The sequence below is a fragment of the Zootermopsis nevadensis genome, unplaced genomic scaffold (assembly GCF_977971745.1).
Source record: "Zootermopsis nevadensis isolate Lab colony 2312 unplaced genomic scaffold, Znev_1.0 Znev_ptg000016l, whole genome shotgun sequence".
NCBI lineage: Eukaryota > Metazoa > Arthropoda > Insecta > Blattodea > Termopsidae > Zootermopsis > Zootermopsis nevadensis.
In genome coordinates, this window is record NW_028259148.1 from 10,143,185 (window position 1) to 10,161,849 (window position 18,665).

At 35.2% G+C, this 18,665-nt stretch overlaps 1 protein-coding gene across 2 annotated transcripts in view; it reads left to right on the forward strand.

Annotated features, from left to right (window-relative positions):
- Positions 1-17,640, forward strand: part of LOC110834429 (uncharacterized) — a 60,230-nt gene extending 42,590 nt beyond the window's left edge. For both annotated transcript variants that reach the window (XM_022073566.2, XM_022073567.2), the window contains exons 2-5: positions 8,905-9,015; positions 13,439-13,631; positions 14,165-14,353; positions 16,137-17,640. In XM_022073566.2, the coding sequence (XP_021929258.1) occupies positions 8,905-9,015; positions 13,439-13,631; positions 14,165-14,353; positions 16,137-16,399 (756 nt within the window). In that variant the 3' untranslated portion in view covers positions 16,400-17,640. The remainder of the gene's footprint in view (positions 1-8,904; positions 9,016-13,438; positions 13,632-14,164; positions 14,354-16,136) is intronic.
- The last annotated feature ends 1,025 nt before the right edge of the window (positions 17,641-18,665 follow it).

The window sequence follows — 18,665 nt, forward strand, 5'->3', positions numbered from 1 at the left end:
ACTCTCGAAATATAATCTGTCCTCACGGTGACAAACTAAATATCACATAAATATGAAAGAGACAAATTTATAGAATATTATATTATAATGTTTAAGTATGCGACGAGAAGTTGAAATGTTTTTAATCTGAATACTAGTAAACATTATCCGAATATAAAGTCATCTTAATTTATTTTGTAATGCAGTTGTTCCCAAATATTTGAACTTCCCATATTTTCAACCGAGTTCTTATAGCAACAAGGTGTTCAAACGTTTCGGTAAAATTCTAGTTACCATCTTCAGGGTGGATTGCAATATTTTCTGAAATGCTGAACACCTTCAGTATACGGCACGATTAACAGCGAAAAACCAAATTTCATTAACCGCCGTGGAAACATAAAATACTTATTTTTTGTTCAACGGCCGAATTTGGTTACAGATCGAAGGAATGCTGTTTCGTCAGTACAACAGGTGTAAAAAGTGTCACGGCAAGAAAAGTTTCAACACTAGTGTAAGAAACGACATAAATACTGCATCCTTTTCAGGCGTGTGGAGCGATTCGTTAGGGAGTCGACATATATATATAAGGTAAAAAAAAATAATAAGAGAATGGGTTATTTCTGAAATCAGATGCATTGCAGAAGGTGGGGCAAACGAATTAACAAACGCCCTGTTTTCGTGTACTAGCGTTAACCGACAAATTTGTTAGCACGCAGATGGAAATATGAAAACATTCTTTTATCTCCTAGGCTTATACAAAGTTGAAATTGTGTGATAAAAGTTTATTTACTTATAGATCGAAAAGGAATAAGGCGCTTTGCACCAAACTTGGCATGCTTATTCCATGAGACCAGGAAAAAAACATTGGGGTTTAGAACTCCGTAAAAAGTGTTCTGAGTTAGATTTCAGGTGGCGGAAAATGAGCCAAGATCCAAAATTGTTTCTTCGAAGAGGAGATAACAGGCTACAACCCCCCCAAATATTATTGGTTCGTTACCCGGCGAAGATAATCATCTTTAGCTCGGCAACTGTGCACAAAGAAAGAAGGGAACAAAAAGTGTTATATTTAGGGATAATAATAAGTTTGTCTATGATATTTAATGATATTTATTGAATAATCAGACCTACGTATTGGGCAATAATTATTGATAATAAATTTAGAAGTTTACTAAATTTCCCTGCAGACTGCTGGCACTCTGCTAATGTTAAATAAAGAGGTCGCAAATTAAAATCGACAGGTTGTCAGTTATCATCAGAAGCTATACACATTGCTCCAATGATGTTTAACATTTTTGACATGAATTCTCTTAAGCAATGTTCATTTTTAAAGCGTTTCTAAACATTTATTGAATGGTTGTAACATTTTCACGTATATTGTGTTGGTATAATTATGGATTGTTAAGTGGGTTATGGTTTTCGGCCCTTATCGTCCGGATCTGAACTGTTCGTGTAAACTTGTTGCATTAGCTATGACGTACACATGCCTCCGAGAGCATCCTATTTCGAACTGACTTTTGTAATTTATTTAACGACGCTGCCAGCACCTCACATTATATGGCATCGGATAATAAGATGATTCATGATTGATGATTTGATAATGATATATGTAAGGGACTGGTCGCAGTGTAATTTAAAGTTCTAACCCGGTATTTGCAAGGAGGGACTGGAAAAATTACGAAAACAGTCAGGAAATCCGATTTCAAGACCTAGATTTAAAGCGGGACTTTCCAAATACGAAGCAGGAATGCTAATTATTCTCCCGTGACGTTCGGTCGAGTTCGTTCGTCTCCCAGTAAATTTGCAGTAGTTAAAAATTATTCTTCGACATCAGCAGTGGCATGACGTGGGAAACAAGCGATGTCTGAGGGGCATGAATAATACCAAATCGATCTTTTAATTAGGAGTTAGCATGCAAATCGGTGGGATATCGTATTACAGATCTTACAAACACATCATAAAGTTTTCAGAATGTTAGTTACGTGACTTATGAACTGAAGGTGTGAAATATTCTTGAAAGGGTGTGACTGAATTACCTTAGCGTCAGGGCAGATGTTCTGGGAAAGAGAGAAATGTCTCAAGGCCAACACACCAGAGACCTGTTGTCCGCTGGACGAGTGTTTCTGTAGCAGACAGAGTCGCTTATCTGAAATCTACAGAACATCTCACAATTTCACAAGACCTCTGTGTTCCTTGTAGGTGTGTAAATGTTGCAAAGAGAAAGGCCTCTATTGTAATTTTTAATAGACGTTTTTCTGTCTGGAGGAACACACTAATGTTACACAAGGAATCTATCCGCTCGTTGATATTTTTGCACTTTTATTTTACTAACTTTTTAATGTACACACCTTTTTATTCGTCCAAGCGTTTAGGTCTTATTTTCCACGTTCTGATACTGTTTTCGTGTCATTAGTCGTTCTTTTTTTTATTTATGCTATGTTGTCTGTGCTTTCTTATCTTTTGTTTCTTTTTTATCTTTCTTGGTGTTTTCAAGCACTTTAATAAATTAACTCAACTGCAGTACTTTTATAACAATAATAACACATACTGTTGTAATTACATTACTGTAATATATTTAATTATACAACGAATTTAAATTCTTTTAGTCAAACTACATAATGACATGATGATGATAATGATTGTGATTTAAAAAAACATAGCTTACAAGGACTATTCTATATTTTTAGTCTTATAAAACTATACGTGCATAGTTCTGAACCGGCATTTGGTTTGTTACGGTAATGATGGAATTATTATTATTGTTATTAAAACAAATTGCAATTCCATTATGGATACTGTTGGTATTCGTGTGCCGTCAAGGCAAATAAGAGAATTTTCTACGTTTTGCATGTGCGGTGCGCTTAGACACAGTCCTTCAGCCAGGTGTGTCATTGCTGCTAATTATGTTTGTACATTCTTGGACATTTTTGGTATAATCAATGTTTCTTTTGATGACACTTATTCCATAAGGGATAATACCTAGAGTGGACCTTATTGGTTACTTTTGTACTTTAAATTTGCTTTTTATGTTATCTATTAAGTTTTTAATGTCTTTTTTTTCTTCCTTTTTCTGTGTTGTCTTTGTATTTTGTTTGTTTGTTTGTGTTGCCCTGTAATTGGCTATAGCAGCTGTTGGTGAGTACATTAAATAAAGAATTTAATTATAGAATTGAAGTATTTAATTTGGCAAACACGTAAATAAATGAATTGAATTGTATATTGTACATTTATATAATTAGTTCATTTTTTTGTTTGTTTTTTATTTTAATGTTTCACTTTTAGGCATATTATTTAGCTCATTTACTGTTCATTATTTTGCAATATATTAAATTAAGGAATTGATTTATTATCATTATTATATTGTACATTTATATATTTATTTCATTATTTGTTTCTGTATAGCTATGTTTACTTTTATTATTTTTTTGTATTGTTAGTGCTTGGCTGTTATTGGCCTTTTTGGCTGTTGCCAAGCACTCAAATAAATGAATTGAATTGAACTGAATTGAATTGAATTATTCCTTGCTGTTGTCAGATACTTTTATAAAGGAAATGCATTTAATTATTATTATTATTATTTTATTCGTTATGTTTGTCGAAATATGCTTCTGTATTGACCAAACGAAAACGATGTTACTATGTTCTTCACATAAAATTATTTTTATGGAATGCCAGTCTATAAATTCTAATAGTATAGATGTTTTACAAATATTCTGTGTACATTCCTCTGTGGAATTGATTTTAAATCACAATTTATAGACCGAATTTTTATATAATTTATAAATTCATAATACAATCGTCTGTTTAGAACGTTGTGTAGTGCCTAATTAATTAATACATTTCTAAGAATGAATTTTGTAATGTTGAAATTGAATAATAAAATTTACGAGAAAACGTATCAATTCATCAGCTGCAATTGACTAGGATTTCAAAGTCTTGTCACATTCGTAATTCTGTGCCTCTGTTTTCGTGACTGTCTTTACATCTGTTGCATAAGCTGTCAAGCTGAGTGGGAGGTGATTGGTACAACAGCGATTCTGTACCAAGTTTAACCGTGATCAATACGCCGATTTCATTTACCTCATGAATACAAACGAGAAAAATTGAAATGTATAACAATGGATTGAAAGTTTTGTAACATTTTACTCTCTGTTAACTGGCATCAGGTCTCAATGGTCAATCTGTGCTCAAAACGTAAGAGAGAAGAAACTAAACGATGTACTCAGACAATTGGAATTTAAAAGCGCACGTCATTAGTTGGTCGATTGTAGTCTTCATGCCTGTGACATTGTGCAGTGTTTTATGTGGCTACCAGTGTTTCGGAGGGATATATCGCCTCCATCTTCCAGGATGAAAATAAATTTGAAAGAGATACTTTCCTCCAGTTGGTCGGTAATTACTGACAAGTCCATTCGGTGTCAGAAGACCACAATCAGCATATCCATCGGTGTGACAACCTAAGATTTCGTGTATCATCTTCAGTGGTCCATCAACACAATTATACGAACCACAACAAGATTTTTGCATATAAGTTATACTCAAATTCAATGTTTTAAATCGGTCTTTCCTTTACTAAACAATATATGTTCAGTAATTAAGGTAATATTTCAACTGTCCTTAATATAAAGGCTATCATAATTAATTCCCGATTTAAGAATTATAACTCTGAATTGAGCAAAACTGCAGATATCATATGAAGCATACAGTGTTGGAGTAAACTTTAAATTTATTTTTACAATTTACAGTTTTAAAAGTACTGAATATGGCTTCAGCGAGTTAATTTCACAGTTTACAATTTCTTTGCGCATGGAGCTAATTGTGACTCACTCTATATTATAATATTTTAATACATAATTTCTAAAAAATATCTACACACAATGCTGATATATGTAATTGTTGTGTGTATAAATCATTTTGGGACATCTGTATGTTTACGAAGTGATCAGAAAATGACAGATTTAACGTATAAACTGCATATTGTTAAACACTTTTAAAGAGATGTAGAAGAAGAACTGAATTAAAGGTTTACGCTGCAAAGGTAGCATCTACACTAGATTAAGGAAGTAAAGTCCGGGCGGGAAAGAGACACGATATCAATGCAACACAGGCATTCGATAATACATTTCCGACATAAAGACAAGTCGCTGACTATCGATATTCGAATCGGAACCTCTCGAACATAAAAGAGCTATAGCTTAAACAGATATCTTGGAATTCCCAAAGAGAATAGGAATGATATCTAATTCAAATTTGGTGTTGGTATCACTGATGTTAACGAAGTGATAAATTATGGTTTTCGCGGACGGAGTTCAGTGTAAAACTTCGGTTTTCGGGAATGAGACACGTCGAATGTTGAAGGTAATCTACAATTTCGGCAAACATTACAGTTGCCATTTTCAGGGTGAATATATGTTAATTGGGCATCTTTGGAAGCCTTGTGTGAGGCAGAAAATAGACGGCGAATGGGATATGACAGATCTGATTGTCTAAGCTATCTCGCATATTAACCCTGAAGATGGCAACTGCAATGTCAATCGAAATTTTAGATAAATTCTAACATTCGACGCAGCTCATTCTCTAAAGCTAAAAGTTTTACATTTGTCATGTTACAGTTTACAGTTTATGATATTACTGCTAAAGATTTTTGCCCTATGAAATAATTTCATTTAACGTAATTATCTATACTTATTACAGCCTATTTAACCATCCTGTAGTGCAGATTACAGCCCTAAAAGAATAAAAAAACATTTTTACTTCGACGCTGTGTGTAAGGGTTTATATCCATCTCTTTAACTATAGCATGTGCGTATTGGAAAGTGTAAACATGGCAGTAATGCGAAATTCGAAGGCTGTACCTTGAAATTAAATGGAATCCACTATGAGTTACTCGATGTGCTACTATGTGAGGTAGATTTCTTTACATATCGTGGACCTATGTGAATAAGTGAAATGTGTGGCTTCTTTAAAATATCTGTCCAGCTTATGGCCCGAAATAAGCCATTCTCTGTTAACCAGTTGGTAAGTACCAACCAAATGCTTGACGAATGAATGTAACTCTACTACATTATTGAGCTTGCTGCAAATCCTAATATAAATTATTGAAACGAAGTAACTAATTTATAATTCAAAATTATAAACACTGGGGCTACTGTATAGAACCTACCTAATTTAGGACGTATTAATACAGAAGTAATCATCAAGCAGATAATATGTTATACAAGCGTCTTGCTGGGTACATATTATAAAGAGTATACACAAAAGAATGGTGCGGTTTCAAAAGTAAATAAAAAATTTATTTCTCACCTTACACGGGCACAACATACAACGTCAGCGGCGGCGACTGTCCAAGTTTCTAATGCGTTAATTACAATCCTTCAATGCGTGCACCCTGGGTCACACGACATACATCCACACGGTAATCAAACTCATCCCAGACCCGGTGTAGCATGTCCGCTGTAATGGCCTGCAGTGCATGCGTTATCCGATCACGAAGTTCATGGATGGACGTGGGCAATGGTGGTACATAAACGCTGTCTTTAACGAACCCCCAAAGAAAGAAATCGCACGGTGTAAGATCTGGCGAACGGGGTGGCCAAGGGAGAAGGTTGTCGTCTCCATTTGCAGCAGCACGTCCGATCCAGCGCTGTGGAAAAACACGATTGAGAACCACTCGTACATTCCTGTGAAAATGGGGGGGGGGGGGGGGGGAGCTCCGTCCAGTTGTAGAATGTAATCGTCATAATTGGTATTCAGTTGGGGTAACAACCAGCTTTCCAACATGTCCAAAAATGAGTCGGCACCATTCTTTTGTGCATATCCTGTATATATATATATATATATATATATATATGATTCAAAGTTTCTTATTTTGAAAGTTTGTTAAAATTGTAATTGCATACACCGAAATGAAGTAAAATAGAATAAAATATAAAAGAGACATGCATTCCATTGTAACTGATATTACCTGTTTTTCAGCTATAATTCACACTCCAACCGGACAGAAACTGTATTATTATTGTAATAAGCAGTTTTTCAAGTGCATAAGGTAACTGCCTATTAAAGAAACCCAAAATTAATTACTGTATTCATAATTATCCGCTAGTCGTCTGTATTCTGAGCCAGATAAATCTGGTGCACAGCGGTGCAATCTATTTATCAACGATCGTCTTTAATATTATACTCACTTCTAAGTATTTGTGTCTCTATCGGTCTCTAACATTCAGTATATTCGACTAAGATTTAATCATGCCTCGTCTCTCCCAAGCGTACTGCATTTTACCTCTACGGAATTTCTTTTGATTTGATCACTCTAAGATAGGAAATGTTGTTAAAAATACAGTATTTTGATTTTTAATCACAAATACATTTTAACCTTATATTTTGTTGTACGCGCAGAACCAGTTCATGTAGGTAACACCAAAACGTACTGCCCCATCCAACATTGTTTACTTTGAAAATACGTCTGGTATCGTAAAACGCAAGTCTCATATCAGATACCACTCTCATACCATTGCTTTCTTACCTGAACCATTATTTAGCGCGAAGAAAATTTGTGGTTGAAAAACACGGACATATATAGAAGAAGCACGATTGGACAATAAATGATTTATGTGCTTACGCTAATTTATGCCTGCGAGGGACATGTATTTCTTCCTTTCAACTTCACGGACTGTGCTTTATAAACAATTTTACAGTCATTTGGCATGATCATGGCCTAAATAACAGATGGCGAACTCAACTATAACAGCTGTGAACATAACTTACCCTTGACACAGAAAAGTCAAAATACAAATCTGCACAGCGAATAGACAGAATTGTGGATATAATCTGTGGCTAATGAAATGTGAGATTCATATCATGTATTTATAAACTTACAACTTCACTAACATGCATTTAGTGATAAAGAACATAATTGTTTAAAGAAGGTCACAATTCTTACGTATCAAATTGACTGTGCCAACGACGGTAATTTGGTGAGATTTGAGATTCTTAAGGCGACGTGTATGAAGATCGCTGTCTTTTGGAATGTTGTACCATGTAGTCTAACAAAGGTTAACCGACCCTTCAGAAGAGCTTAGTGCCACTTGATTATTGAGGCAAGAAACTCACTATCTACTGAACTACACGGTGCAATACCCAAGAAAATAGATATCTTTAAATGTTATTTGGCCCTGTTTACGATTAACACCACGCCAAATAATTATGTATAATATAGGTCTACTAAAGTAATTGATTTTAATAAGATAGTAAGAATACAATTTTAATTGTATTAACTAACCTAATAACTGCATTGAGCACACTCTTTTCTCAGAAGACGATTGTAGGTTATCTATTCAAGAAATTCATTTCCCAACTAAAAGACCATTCGAGCTGTAAATATAAAGTTATGGAAGAATCTACTCCTAAAATAACAACATTCGTATAAATTACTAGAAGCTCAATTAGTAAAGACTGTCCAATTTTTTTAACTATTAGTGGATTTCGTCAATGAATTCCCCTTCCCTTTTAGAATCTGAAGCTTCATTACCGTGTTAACAAACGCCCGGCACCATCCCCTATCTTGAGCCACATGAATCCAATCCGCATCTGTCTGTAGGGTCCCTAAGTTTAATTTTTTCTTCAGGCTTGTCAAAAAAATTTACAAGCATCTCATTTCTTGAGAATTTCGTGAAATTGCAGGTTGATACAAAAGACTCCGATATAGAAGGCACCAGATGGAAATAGTTGTGCAGTTTGAATTTCAAGGTCTGGTACTAGAATTTTCTTGGAGGTCCTCAGTCAAGTCAAAAAGAAACTGTCTGGTTATCCGGTAGTGCAGAGATTTGAAGTTGTTTCATCTCTAATAAAAGTTTGATCCTATGTAACATAGTTTACCTTCTCGAAGTTATGTAGTTACAAAACAATTTTCTGGTGACATTTTCGTTACAGGTGATCGGGGTGGCCGTCGTATTCACTGTGGCTGCGACCAGCGCTGACCCCAAGTTACACTCTAGCTATAACTACGTCACTGCCCCGGAGACACCCGAGAATTACAACGAAGTGAGTGAAGAGCACAGCATTATAAAACAATTGCACAATATAACTCAGTCTTAATAAGGAAGATCAAGTAATGTCTGCAGCTAAACCAAGTAATGTGAGATAAAATTACACCATTACCGTAAGAATAATGAATTCGGCATTCAAGAAAGTATGATCCTCAAAATAATAACAATCGAACTATTTTTATCTAAGTAAAATATGTAATCACGTAAAATATAAACAAAATAACACTGTGAATGATTAAGGATTGATCATTCCATGTTTCTACGAGTTAATAAAGTTAAGTGTAATTTATTCAAATTCTAATGAAATGATAATATTAAAATTGATCTTAAAAACAGGATGTGAGTACATATACAGGATCTATGTGGACCAGAATAGACCAATGTCGGGTTTAACTGAACACGATACAGAACATTGTAGTTTCATAAAGACCGTAGGGTAGAGCCCTAGAGAAGAAGTTATGTCCTTCGGGTGATGAAATTTATAGCATTCTGTGGAAATCAAAGGTCTATTCCTGTAATTATAAGATCACACCACTGGGCGTCATCATTTGCCACATACGAAAATAAAATGTCAGTTTAGCCCAACTGCTTTAAGTAGTCCCAATTTTGCTAGAAACACATCAAGTATAAACCAGACTGTGGATAAAATCAATGCTAAACATGAAATGCTCCTTTATTGTCAGTCTATAACGACATTTAAGAGCAGGTAAGGTAATTTGTTTTTATAGAGCCTTGAGTATGCTTGCTCTTAGCACTGTCTTGTTTTCATTCTGCGTCCATACACCGGTATTTGTCTAATTAGTAATTTGTTTACATTGCAAGTTCTTGAAACTACGTGTGCTTCTTTGACGAGGCACAATAAATTAAAATGTCAACATGACGACTTGAGCAATGTTGATATTCAACGAGGAATTTCACGATGCCATGACTTGTCTTTCGGTTTGTTTGATTAAACACTGTTGGTCCCTCTGTTATGCTTTAAAGAGCTGTTTGTCATTATTCCTGCTTAATTTCAATTGGATGAAAATAAAGCTGATTGGGGTTTTTGAAAGTAACAGAATTTTCTTGAGGATATAGCATCTGACGAATATAAAATATTTCTGGAATTCCAACATTAGATTGTTACGTATCCCTTAATCATTATATGATAGAAGTGTTATGAATACCATGTTTTATTCATGTTATCTGTGTATAAAATAAATACAACCTGAATTGAAAGTACTGAAACGCGTATTTTGAGGTTATAATTTTTTGAGAATGTAAAGAGGAAAAAGAGTTCAAGTGTAACAGGCAGATAATATTGTGAATACTGAAGGCTTCTTTTGGGATGTTGCTCCGTGTAGTTTTTAACAGAATCTGAGCGACGTTTCGGGAGTTCTCTCTGATGATAGAGGCAGTAGTCTCTGAAACGTCGGACAATCTCTACCCGGAAGACAGCCGCCTTCATGCTCGTGGCTGTGAGAACCTCAAATTATTCAAAAATAAACACTTTATAATCACAGAGAAATGCACTCTTGGGGTGATATTTAAAGGGCGACTTTCATCTACGCATGGCGTTTGTCTCTCGTCTTTGTATACGAAATGCGTTGAGAATCAAAGAGTAAGAGTTTCGACATTTCTTCGGATGAAGCACACAAAATATTATTGTTATTAAACAAGCAATTTCATCTAAATAATTTTTTGTTTTTGTACAAATGTTGTTTAATACATTACATATGTACCATATGGACGCAAAATGTTTATTCCACAGTTATTATCTCAGATTAATACTGAACTTTATAATCTCAAAGAAATAACTTGTTTTGTAAAAATCTGTCGGACAATCGAAAATATCGTGTGTGATATTATGTAAAGCGGCAAGTAAATAGATTTAAACTAAACTGAAACCAATACAGATGGACAAATTTTATTTTGTGGCTGCCAGACAGTGTTTAACTGAAAATGGTCAGATGCTTTGCGTACATTTGTATGGTGGCAGATGGGCGGACATGGCAAAACTAAAACAGTTTTATGATTCGTTTTTAAAACACACATAAAACACAAGTAAAAGAACCTTACGAGCATGATACGAGATATTTCGTAAAGAAAATTCAGCGGTCATTTCTCACCCAAGTCTCCTGATTAACTGCTAGATAGCTCTGGCAGTCAAATCGAGATTGAGAAGAAATTGTGCAGAGTCAGTGGGCTGGCCACTCATTACTCATAAATGCACACTTCAAAGACCAAGAAACCTCCGAAAAAAGGCGGCAATAACCCACAACAGGGTTGTAGAGCCGGGAAACAACAACATAAAACAAATAAAATCGATGGGGGAGAACATGTAATCAAAGTAAACAACATACTTTGACGGCTCCAGATTCACAAAACTAGCAGGACTACAATGGAACAAGAAGATGAGGTAGCTTTAGAAGGAATGGATGTTTTCACGACGACCAACTTAAAAAACCTAGGTCACAGAAAAGTAAAGTAGCAAAATATTAAAGAAGATGTATTACAAAATAAAGCAACACGGTCCACGGTTGACATGTGACTTTCAACAATAATTTATAAAAAAATGTGTAGAAAGAACTCAAGTAATAAAACAGCTTTAGTTCTTCTGTGATATAAATATATCGTAATCACTGTCTTTGCTTTGCGCTCTCTCAAGAACTTGAGAACATTTTACCTTTACCAGTTTCAATTCCTTATCATTTCTCTTACAACAATTTCACCTAGAATTTCGTCTACTTCATTTTACTTATATTAAATGAAAAATGTCAGATATCTTTCAATTTTATCTCCGACATATTTTCTTCGCAATATTGAATAACAATAAAAATGATTATCATTAGGCTACGTTAGTATTTTAGTTCTTATAAATTTATTTACACTTTATTTAACGATGCATTTAGTATCGCGGACATTAACGTTGAATGAGCGGATGATAACGAGTAATAATTGGAAGGGATCGGGAAAGAAGCTTATTCGTACTTGCCTGTAAAAACCAATGGAAAACATAAAAGTCTCAGTCAGGATAGCCGGTTTCCGAGCCGAGACTTAAACCCGGAAACTCCAGAGCACGAAACAAGAATGCTAACAACTTGGTTTTTAGGGTACTAGTTTTTCAATACGTTATATTGGTTAAGTTAGTGTGGTACATAAATTTTTACTAGGTTAAATTCGATTGGTACTTTGGTTATGATTTTAGTATGGTATAGCAATAAATCTTGGTGCGTTGAGTGTTCGTAAGAGTCTTCTCCTGGTCGCAATCCTAAGTCAGATTAATCCAACCTACTCCATTTGAATATTATCATCGCATCTATGTCTAGGTCCTTGAAATTATCCCTTCCCTCAAGTTTTGAAAATAAACGTGCGTATTTTTAATGTGTATTAAGATGAAGCTTTTTAAGATCTCAAGTCTATTCAGGCTTACTATGTAACATAAGGATGCGTATTAGGGTAAGAAGAGGCCTAGTTCTTGTCCAACATTAAAATTGAATTATTATTGTTAAAGAGGCTTCTATAGAATCAGTCAGAAAATTGCATACTTCAAGGTCACAGCAAAATCGTATAACGTTGCAACATCACAATGCTCAAACGAGTGAAGACAGCTCATAACTCGCATCGTATAAAAGCAACGTCATACGAGTGATTTAGAGACGCGCTTTAAGGGAGGGGTAAAATTCTTCGGCATATTTGAAGCATGTTTTTTTACGGCTACAACATTTATGAATATCAATGTGAATGACTTATTTCCCGTCTTTTACACTGTGTATTAAAACACCCTGATATAACAGCTAAATATTTTAGATCTTATTCAAAACCCAATGATGTCTTCAAATAATCTGATACAAATATAGCTGACACGTAATAACTTAATTTGTTCTTATATTTCTTCTAAACTAAGAGGTTAAATGTCATTAAAGTCCTTCCACAAAGAGAGCAGCTAAAAAAACAGACAATATACACACTGTAGTTGTTGTTTCAATGATCATTGTAGGTTGACAATGTACTCATAAAATTCGTAAAAGGACATGTCGCACACAAATACATTTATGTTTTGTCTATCTTTCCTTCGGATTTAATAATTGAAAAATTATAAACACTGGAAAATGTGACTACTAGATTTTGTAGAAGTCATTTTATCTCCTGACAGTTCATTATATGCAGAAATTGTTTGCTCAAAAATTCGAAATTCGACGTTATTTATAGCACTGATAAAATTTATTATTTTAACATATTACGTATCCATCTTCACTCAATCGTCCGTAGCAAACAAAGCCCTACAACATGTCTACAAATAAAATTCCTTTACTACGCGATCAGAGGTCAGAAACGTTATACGTACCTTACTGACTGGAGAAATAGACTACTATAAAATGTGGTCTTAGTGACCCCAGAATTCGCTCATTTAATAGCCGTGCTGTGTTGTTTTTCAGGTGCAATACCATTATCGGTACGCTGTTGACGACCCCCTGTCCGGAGTCATCAATGACCGCTGGGAGCACAGGCACGGGGAGTATGTGAAAGGAGCTTACAGTGTTCTGGGCCCAGACGGACGAGTGCGCACTGTGGACTACGAGGTGGACGGACCAAAAGGCTTCCACGCCGTCATACGGACTCAATTCCCCAGTGAGTGTCAAAGAATTAATGCGCAACTCTGTTATATTTTTCTTGTATCGATGTTTATTCGACAACAGATGTGGCGTAACGTCTAATTAAAATTAAGGATATGTCCATATTGCTCGGTTACATACACGTACATTAATACATACATGCACACAAAGACATACAGATTTATACACGAATACATATATAAATACGAACAAACCTAAGTCTACGTGCGCACGTAGATACACGCCAAATATTAATGCGCTTCAGACAACGTGTGTTTAGGTTAAATAGGTCCGTCATCACACAACATATCGAAAGTTTCTCGAAGCTAAATGAAACTTTATACTATATGTCTTAATCCGAAATATACCGGTCGAAATTCGTCCTGCTTAATACTTAACTAAATCTAGGCGTTTAATTTAATTTTAATATATTATATTAAACATACATCTATTCATAACAAGTTTAAACATTTATGACCACCTACTTCTATGAAATGTTAATCAAACTTAAGGAATTTTGATTGACTCACTCACTGTTTTTTTTTCCAGGTAACAGTCTTCTGAGCTACATCCAACTACAGAAGTCGTTGAAACAGCACAAAGACCCTCCTGTAAACATTCTTACCAACCAACGGATACCGACAGATAATCCAGAGTTCAACAGCCAGAGAACAGCACGGTTGCTACATAAGGACCTGCCAGTCAATTTCCACTCCATCAGTCCGAACTACTATTTGTGTAAGCGTATTCTACTAGGACGTCACGAAAACCCTCCCTATGCAAACACTTATTCTGCACAACTCATACATCAAACCAATGCCGTTCAGGTCGTAAATAACAAGTTATGCGGAGAGTCTGTTATGACTAATATATTTCAAATGTTCTAATATTTTGAGGCTAGTACAAACTCTGAATTAATAACTAACTCCCTGGTAGCAACACACAACACCAAAGCCCTCCTCCGGCCACGGTCCTGAGCCAACTCCATTCATTTGCCAACTTCCCTAAGGTCCATCTTGATGTTATTCTCCAATCTCGTTCTTGGTCTGCCCAGTGGTTGTTTTCCAGAAGCAAAAAAATCTGTATGCTCCCCTTGCCTCCCCATGTGAGCTACATGTCCAGTCCATCGGAACCCCCGAGATTTCACTATCCTCACTAAGCTAGGTGACCCGTACAATTTACTCATCTCCTCGTTATGAAATATTCTAAATTCCCCACTTGTTTCATCCCTCCTAGGTCTAAATATCTTCCTGAGCACCTTTTTTCAAACGCCTGTAATTTACGTTCTTCCTTCAAGGTAAGAGACCATGTTTCACAGCCATACAAGACAACAGGCAAAATTACTGTTTTATATATATGGATCTTCAGTGTTTTGAATAATAAAATTAATAATCACGCAAAATACTAATCCACTTCGTTACATCTTTTCCTCTGTGCAAACTTTGATTTAAATATGCCAGACATTACAACAATGTTTCACAAGTTTTTATTTTAAAAATTGTTTATATATGTTTACGGTTTGTTTCGGCCGCGTAGGGTTCATGCCGCGTGGGCCCAGATTTCGCACCGGGTTAGTATGTGTGGGATTTGTGGTTGACAAAATGGCATTTGATCACGTATTTCTCTAAGACCTTCGGTATTACCCTGTCAATACCTTAGCATCGATGTTCCATATTAACTCATATGTCATCTGCTGCATGGACAAAAACCCGTTGGAGGCCCGGATTTTAAAATAAAATAAAAAATAAAGCGACACGGCGATCTATTTCCGTGCAAAAATTCACATGTCTAGCTTAAGAATTTCATTAGTTACGCCACAAAACCCTATACAAAAACTATCTTAGCAACATACTTATTTTTACTATACAATTAGTGGCGCTAACGTCACTCAAAACCTCAAAAAACTGCAAGGTTCTCAGACTCGTATTATTCACGGAATGAATTAAACATGCATCCAGTTGCGTGGCTTTCATTAAAACTCATCTAGTGGGTCAAATGGTTTTACGGGAGATGTATACGTGCAAGATAAATATTACATTGTGTATACATTTTATTACCAGTCATCTCAGCATGTAGCGGAATGAATCACACTCCCCCACCACAGACTTTCTACAGCAGCTTTAGCGTATTTCATTTTCATCGTAATTTAATATCATAAATTGGGTCGATATTTAACTTTCCGTATTATCCGACAGTTTAGATTCTCCGATCGTCCTTCGGTACTGTTTAGAACGGATAATCGGGAATCTACTAAAACTGATTACACTAAGCAGTAAGCAATATAGCTCGAAATTGTCAAATAATTTATGTTCTGTTTTTTCGTATGCCCCATTTTTATAGGGAAATAATTTATATGTAGGTACATATTCATTGTCATGCTTAGTTTTCATATCATCTTTTCATGTGGTTAATTATGGGGTGTGCCGTCATGTGTCTTTGATAAATTAGGATGTGCGACGTGTGAGTGAAGGTTACTTTAACACCGACTTAACAGACCACAATCATACGTTTGGTGTTTCAGCTTTGATACCGGGTAAACGAACAAACTATGGGTCATCCCACAAGAATCCTGTGACAGACGTTTTCATTGCCGCATCTCCAGACCAAGAGTATGATCATGAACACCGTTCCACGTCGACACCGAACACTGAAGACAGATACGCAGACCCTCGGACGGATTCCGGACAACCAAGCCAACTTTTCCTGCCGCCACCCCTACCAACCAGTCTATACGCAGAAGCCACTTCTTCCACGCAGTTTACAAGGACTTATTTCGGTGGCTAGCACTGTCACGCGCGTATTGATAAAAAGTGTATAGTTTCATACGTGCGGATACTTCATTGCCCATAAAAGTTACCGTTATCAACGATGGTGTTTTTGCCTGTGGTGTACAGCATAATAGATAAACCAATTGGAATTCACGACACAGTTCAAGACGGGTTTCATATTCTGTACACAAAAAGTTGCGACCACGTGGTTAATTTTATCTTTCCATTTATCAGATAAATTTATGAGGCAATAAACTGTTTATGTACACATATTACAGACATTTTCATTCTTTACAATTTTGTGACGAGAGTGGCATTCTGTTAAAGTGTCATTTAAGAGAGACATAAACCTATAATGAACGTATACTTTGTATATTATGTATACCTTTTACCTTCGGAAAATTGCCTATAATTTTTACATAAATTTGTGTCGGTATTTACTTAATATTCATACGTGTTGTTCATCAGGTAGTACTAATTGTACAAATTTAAATACCCCAACGAAAGTCCATTGGTTATCCAGCTTTCGAGGGCGATGTTATCTCTGGCTGTGAACAGAACAGTGCGGTCGCATGGCAACACACTTCCAGAAATGTCTCGTTCTCGTGTAAAAATATTATTTCATAAAATGTGTTTCTGAAAAATGTTTGTCAAGGAATTTCCTCATGATATTCACTTTTCCTCGACATATTTCTTATAAAAAATTGGATATTTATTGGGTCGAAAGAGTGTTTTATGTTAAAAGCAACTTATTGGATATAAGAATGGAAAAAATGTTGTACAGTACATTTACTTCATATTAAATATTGTCACGTGAAATGACAAACTACATCATAAGAAACGATAACAAATTGTCCAGTTTAAAACAGGATTCATAGTAATAATTTGTTTATCAACATGATCAACGGTTGATTGTTTATTGTTACCATAAGTACCAACGTCAATTGAAGTTCAATAAAACCAGCCCATTCTATCTAAGGACGTAGATATTGAGTTAATTTTCTGACATGTGTAACACGATCCTATGAACTCTTACTGCATAGTTGGTCCATAATTCAGAATTTAAAAATTAAGTAATTCACTGTGCTAGTAGCTTCATTGCATGTTAACATAACTTGAGATCTGTGGATTTGAGGCTAACAATAAACATCGCATAAGAATATTCTGGTTTAAGCTTACGTAATGTTCCATATTAAAGCTGTCTGTATGAAAGTGTGGTTAATATTATTGTACATAAAAGTGATATGAATGTAAAAATGTACATACAATATTTAAAATGATGTAATTGTATATGCACCTTTTTTCAGTTGGTTCAAATTATCTTCAATTTCTTTATCGGAAACAAACGATAGCAAATAAATAATATATAATAAAATTTACGGACTTAAAACCCTAGGGCTGAAACTCACGAAATACCACCACTACAGTACAATTTATGCCCTTTTACTTAAGATTTCAGCAATACATCCTTATGTCCTTAAGATCAAATGTTTTACTATTCCCTGATTCACATTCTAAGAGGCTTCTACACCAGAATGCTATCTGTCTGCTGTCTCTTCAGCATCTAAGCTTAAGTGACGCCATAGAAAATTCATCTCAGTTGCATTAAACAAAAGCCTAAGCCATAAATTTCAAAGAGTCACATAAAGTTTTGATATTTGACGCTTATTCTGTCTACTTTTGATACATATATTATTCTGAGATAATCTTTTAACAATATTAGAAATGATTTATTTTCTAAAATACGAAACTACGTTACACATTCGAACAAAAGACAGTTTGTTTTGGTCTCAGTTCTTAGTGTTTTAAAAAGTCGATGACTAGAGTATAACAATTGTTAATTACACTCCATAATTCTATATTTCTATTTTCTGGACTTGAGTCATCGTTCAATATATTAAAAATAGAATCTAGGTTCCGGTATTTGGCTTTGCTCTCGTCATTAGGTGCAAGTACATATTCTATTGGGTCGGACAGAAGTGGCTAATACAAATCCCCGGCCCAGAGATACAGCAAAATTAATACACTTACAGTAAATAAGGATAATTTTTGTGTATTCAGCAGGAATCAGTGCCTAATAACCTTTTATTGCGTCACGCATTACGTACCTTGAGGTTGATTTCACGACGCTGGTAATAACTCAGACTACATAGCGTTATTATTGAATAATGAATTGCAGGGGATGTGAAATGAAGTCGTGGTCTAATATATAAGGCACCGTCCCTACGCAGTGAGGAAAAACACGAAAACCTCAGTCAGGATAGTCGGTCTCTGGGCTCATA